The following is a 5,873-nucleotide window of genomic DNA, read 5'->3' on the forward strand; positions in this document are numbered from 1 at the left end:
GCTGAACCTGAACTTTTACTCTGCTCATGCTGTGGAATGCCTCCCCGGTTCTGTGCATTGGGGGTTTAGTGAGGTTTCCTCTTTTTTAGTTCTGTGCCAACTTCAGGCAGCTTTCATTTAACCTGGAGGTTTTTACCTGATTTTTAATGCATTAGTTACTTCAGTTTAGAGGCAAGTTTTCTGCAGGTAATTTTTTAACACAATATATATAACTGTACTAGAAAAAGACTTTGGAAAGTAAGTTTATTTGGAGGACCTTGATCTGAAAATACCATCTCAAAATATGAAAGAAGAATCACTATGTAAAATCAACTCATTTGAAAAATACAAATGTAATGGTGTAAGTAATCAGAACCCAACACTTAACAGCAACTTCTTCAGTGGACTTGGGATATATTTAAAGGCTTCAGAGGTTAGTGGTGTTTGCATTCCATATTCTTAGAATTTAATTTATTTTTAATTTAACTATTTTTGCTTCTTTTGAAAGATAACTTTAACATCAACATGGAAGGAAGTGAAAAAAATCATTAAAGAAGATCCAAGGTGCATTAAATTCTCTTCGAGTGACAGGGTAAGTGGTTTATATTGCTCTTGCCAACTTCCAGTCTGGTGCAGGGTACAGAGAAGTGAGTTGGTGGCTGCTGCAGTGGGTTCAGCTCAGTGTGGACATGGCGCTAATAGTTAAATATAATTTTAAAAAAATTAAAAATGTATAAGGCAAGGAAAAGTAAAATTAACATGTAATTATTGCTGGCATGGAGTGGGTTCACTTGCAGGAAGTACTGGAGCTGCATTCAGTGGTTTATGTTTATCTTTCACCTTTCAGAAAAAGCAAAGAGAGTTTGAGGAATACATCCGAGACAAATACATCACTGCCAAAGCCGACTTCCGGACGCTGCTCAAGGAGACCAAATTCATCACTTACAGGTGGGGAGTGTGATGCTAGTGCAGGACTTGGCTTTTATTGTGCTTTGCCGTTCAAACAGCAGCAAACTGATGTCTGTTTTCTCCTAGCACAAGTTGATGTCTAAGTTACTCAAGTCTTTCGTGGTGCTTAATTTACACAGCCAAGTGTAGGCAAGGAGCCTGTGTTTTCTGTGCCCAGAGCACTGTTACATGCCCAGTCCCAACCTAACATGACATCTTTCTAGCTCAGAAGATGCCAAGTCCCTGTACCCTTCTCTGGCTGTCCTGTCCCTTGGCTCCCTGTGCTTCCTTACAGTGGGGCAGCGTGCCTGAGGCCGAGGGGGTTCCGGGGCTCCCCGCCTCCACCCTGCTCCACTGGTAATTCTCACGCTTGCTTTCAGATCCAAAAAGCTGATCCAGGAGTCCGATCAGCACCTGAAGGATGTAGAGAAGATCCTGCAGAACGACAAGCGGTACCTGGTGCTGGACTGCGTGCCCGAGGAGCGGCGCAAGCTCATCGTGTCCTACGTGGATGACCTGGACCGGCGCGGGCCTCCCCCGCCCCCCACCGCCTCTGAGCCCACGCGGAGAACAACGAAATAGTTCCGGAATGCTCCTAATCCAAGGGTGTCTGTTAAATCCAAACGCTTGCATGAGCCATCTGTCAGGTTACACACATCCATTGCCGTGAATATATTCAAACATCTGAGGAGCAGAGGCAGAAGCAGCATTAGTGAACATAAAATGATCTCTGGGGGGAAAACCACCACCAACAAAAACCCACATTAAACATATTTATGAGTTAATTGGAGCATGACTGACAAATCCCAGGGTGTGGGCTGTTTGGTGACTGTGGGTCTCGGGGCGGTGTGTGTGAGGTGTGGGTGTCTGGTGCCTGGGGCTTTCCTCTCAGCAGTGTCCTACATGTGAGTCCCAAGGGTGCTCATGTGGTTTGAGCATGTCCTATGTGTGCCACCAGCTGCCTTCTGGTTCCCGCAGTCCGTGGCTGAGGAGGTGACACGCCTCTGGTAGCTTAAATCTCTGATCACTGACAGCCTGCTCTGGAAACACCAGTCCCAGTTCTCTGCCTCCACCCTTGGGAATGGAACTAAATCTGTTAGAGCTGAGTGGAGAACAGGGACTTGGAGACCAAACCAGGTGTATTCACAGGCTGCTCTGTTCCTCCACAGCCATCAATTTGCAGCAGTCAGGTTGCTCTGCCCAAGTGAAGTTCTGTCTAATGAGTTTTGCTCAAAGCTGGAAATCCCAGAGGTGACCAAGCAGGCCAGGACGGTTGTATAAACACATTTTTATTTACGATAAAGTGATCTTTACATACTTCTGGGTTAGACTGTGCATACCCCCTCTGGGCAATTCTTGTAAACTATACTCCTGTTTTGAATGTTAAACTTGTGTTTCTAAAGTTTAATTTTGAAATGTTGGGATTGTTCAGTTTATGTATTTGAACTACAATAAACCAACCCTTTTTATATATGGATTGTACAGGCCTAATCCCAATTTCTGTTGGATTTTGTTGGACTTGTGAATTTATGAGTAAAGCAAACGACTGAAGTGATACTGCCTACATTCTTGGCTGTGTTTGGCAGAACAGGGCCTGTGCCTCTGAGCAGTGTGGGGTCAGCATGTGGGCAAGCGGGGTGAGCAGAATGATTTTCCAGTTTAGTTCTTTTGTCTGTTGCTTAAACATGAGCTGGTGGGGTTTTCAGAGCCAGCTGCTTTCTGCTGCTTGTGGTTCCATGTCTCTCTTGCTCTGAGAGGAGGAACAGACCCCTTCCCCACCCTGACGAGTGATTTCTTGTCAGCAGTTGGTGTTGGTGGCCAGGGCGAGGACTTGCAGGCTGAGCATCGAGAGGGGTTGTTTGACAAAAATTGAGACAGCCCAGGGGGAACTTGTGCTGCTGACAGTGGAATGTGGTGCTCTGTGGTGCTCCTAGTGACAATGCACACCCTAAAGTCAGGGCAAGTGTCCCTCCCCTCTTGGGCAGCTGCTAATTAAGGGCTGCTGTTTAAATTCATGACCAGCAGCAGCCCAGAATGAGGGCAGTGACCGGGGAGGGGCCGGCAGCTCCTTCCAGGGCTGTTATCAAGTACCGAGGTTTGTCCTGTGCAGTGGGGGACCTGCAAGTGCTCCCACTCCCACATTACACAGCGCCCCATCGTTCCTGTTCCGGGCCCTCAGAGGGACCCAGAATCCCTGGGGTCTTGGGGATCCCCCTCATCAGCAGAGCCCTGGCAGCCACCCTCAGCCCAGGAGCCTTTAGACACTGCTGTGGCACCGTCCCCTGCGCGCGAGAGGCACAACAGCCATGGACTCCACACACACACGTTTGGGACAACTTTACTTCTGACACCGCAGCGCAGGCTTTCCTTACAGAACCAAAAAAGAGCATTTTCTTATAAAATGGTTCATTTACTCTTGCTATTTTATTTTACCATTTCATTTAAAAAAAAAGTTACTCCTGAAAGCCATCCCTTGGAATAAATCCGTAAGCCAGTGCACTTTGTTCTTCCTTTGGGATGGCTCCTCCGAAAGTGGCGCGGGGGGCCCCTGCCTCCAACCAGCTCCTGGTTTTCCGCGCAGTCCGTGAGCTCTGTGGGTGTGTAGCAGTTCCTATCCCTGGTTGGGACATGCCGTGATCCTCATGGTGCCCGCAGAGAGGCTGTCCCAGGGGATACCTGGCCCTCGGTGACTCGTGTCCCTGAAGGCCTTGGGTGCTGGGGGTGCCGGCTGCCCCCCCCGGAGGGATGGCAACAGGGTCACCCTTGTGGAGCCACTGCCAAAGTGACGGTGTTTAATTTTGTAATTGACTTCATTTGCTTCTTGCTGCAGGAGCTGTTTTCAGATTTACAGAAAATCCAGTCAATCTTTTTTTTATTGAACAGTTGCTCAAGTAAAGAGGGACCTGACCAATCTGTACAGTAGAAAGAGGCAGCCTCGCCATGCAAAGAGTTACTGGTTTTATTATGATTATCATTGTTATTATATGTAGGACTGCAGACAGCCTCTCTCTGACGCTGTCAGGGGCTAACAGCAATATACAGTTGGATTCTTTTTTAGGTCATAAATTAGCAACTTTATCTTTAAAAAAATTGAATAAATAAATAAATTAATTAAAAAAGAGAGAGAGAAAGAGAGAGACAGACAGTCAGTCACGACATGCAAGAGCTCACAACAGAACAAGGAAAATGACCAAAGCAAAGCCCAGAACTGCAGCAGAGCCCAGGGTTGGTTTGGTTTGCGATCAATGCAGGTCGGAAGCATCGTTTATAAAGGTATTTCATATACCAAAGAAGGCACCACAGTATCTACAAAGCCAAATCCTCAGGAGGGTTCTGGGGGTTGGGGGGGCAACCTGGCTGGAGCAGACATGTCTGGGGGTGCAGCACATCCTCCCCCTTAAGCTTGTCCATTGCAAAACTGAACTTTTCCGTTTTGTTTGGTTTTGCTGTCTCTGTTGGTGAAACACAAAATAATTGTAATAAAAAGACAAATGTGGAAAATGGCAAAGGGAGGCAACATTCCAATCTTCAACACAACAGGTGGAATATTTCTGGGATCAGGTTTAAAGCAACTGGAGTGGGACCACTGCCACCAGAGCTGGCCAGAGGCGGTGCGTTACCCCGTCAATCCCTTCCCCAGCCGACAGCCCCCTCCCCATCACCCCCTCAGCCAGCGGCAGAGGGTCACTGCCTGGGGACATGGGACAGCCAGGCCTGACATCCTCACACTGCCCTGCAAGAAGTGTCAGCTCTCCCCATGTAAATCTGGTGTCTAGGGGGTGCCCCCAGTGGCCCCTGGGCCGGGGTGCCCCAGTGCTCCTCTGCACAACCGCAATCTGCAGAGCAGGAACTGAACAAAGAACAGGAGGGAAAGGAAAACAAAGAAAGAAAGAAAGAAAGAGAAAAAGAGAGAAAGAAAAGGAACAGTTGAAACTGTGTGTTTACTGGTATCAGTACATGAGACTCCTAAAGAACACCTGGTCCTCCTAGTTAACCTTGTCCTGGAATATGTACAGGTTGTTCGTGGCTGCCACAGCGATGATGTTCTCGGAGGGGTGCCAAGCTGTGTGCAGGATCTTTTTGCTAAAGTCCAGACTGTCCACGCTGATCTCGTCTTTCCTGCGCTTTCCACCCACGCAGACCTTGCGAGGTTTGAGGATGGCACGGGGTTTGCTGTTCTCCCGCGATGCCTCCAGCGTCACATCGCGCTTGGTGTTGCGGTCGAACATGCGGAAGAAGTTGTTGTAGGAGCCGGTCATGATGACACTGCAACAGGGAAGGGCAGATGATTTTCACACCTTTTCAGAGGCAAACTGCTGGTGACCAGAGGCAGACTGAACATTCAGAGGCATAATGAGATTTGGGTAAGCATTGGAATTTGTCTCAGGCCTAGTTGTGCCTTGTCAGCTCACTCTGACAGCTCAGACAAAAAGCCAGGACAGCCCTGCCAGGGGCTTACACACTTCCTGCCTCCCAGCTTGGTACGAGTCACACCTGGATACTCATTATCCCCAGATTTTGGCAATCTGGAGCTAAACCCATTACCACCTTCCTCCAGCTGTGGGTGACAGAGAGGCGGAGCTGATTCTGTCCAGGAGAGAGCGGGACCCTCAGACGTCCCCACCTGTGTAGAGGCTGCAGGTGTGGATGGTCCCTGCTGCACCTCTCCAGACCCCACACCCAGCCAAAGGCCAGGGAATGGGCTGCCAAGGGGCCCTGGGACCCCTTGGGCCAAATCAAAGCAAGCATCCCTGGGCTGAACGCAGCCACGCCGCCACATGCTCACCTGTCAGACCCGTTCCAGACGCACTCGAACTTGTCAAAGATGCAGTCGTTCTCGTAGAGCGAGCAGAGCTTGCTCCGCAGGTAGTCGTGGACCTGCCAGTGGGAGGGACAGGATGAGGCCCCCACACTGACCAGGACACCCCTGGGACCGTCAAGACCGA

General features: G+C 49.2%; 2 protein-coding genes across 2 annotated transcripts in view; one reads left to right on the forward strand and one right to left on the reverse strand.

The window, feature by feature from the left end:
• The window catches only part of TCERG1 (transcription elongation regulator 1), a 29,747-nt gene extending 27,265 nt beyond the window's left edge, over window positions 1-2,482 (forward strand). Inside the window, 3 exon segments of the mRNA XM_017728259.1 lie at window positions 488-571; window positions 827-927; window positions 1,308-2,482. Of these exon segments, the coding sequence (XP_017583748.1) occupies window positions 488-571; window positions 827-927; window positions 1,308-1,509 (387 nt within the window). The 3' untranslated portion in view covers window positions 1,510-2,482.
• A 767-nt stretch (window positions 2,483-3,249) lies between these two features.
• Window positions 3,250-5,873, reverse strand: part of PPP2R2B (protein phosphatase 2 regulatory subunit Bbeta) — a 68,359-nt gene continuing 65,735 nt past the window's right edge. Inside the window, exons 9-10 of the mRNA XM_008629036.2 lie at window positions 5,714-5,805; window positions 3,250-5,193 (exon numbers count right to left, since the gene is read on the reverse strand). Of these exons, the coding sequence (XP_008627258.2) occupies window positions 4,914-5,193; window positions 5,714-5,805 (372 nt within the window). The 3' untranslated portion in view covers window positions 3,250-4,913. The remainder of the gene's footprint in view (window positions 5,194-5,713; window positions 5,806-5,873) is intronic.

This window comes from Corvus brachyrhynchos, unplaced genomic scaffold, assembly GCF_000691975.1.
Source record: "Corvus brachyrhynchos isolate BGI_N302 unplaced genomic scaffold, ASM69197v1 scaffold21, whole genome shotgun sequence".
NCBI lineage: Eukaryota > Metazoa > Chordata > Aves > Passeriformes > Corvidae > Corvus > Corvus brachyrhynchos.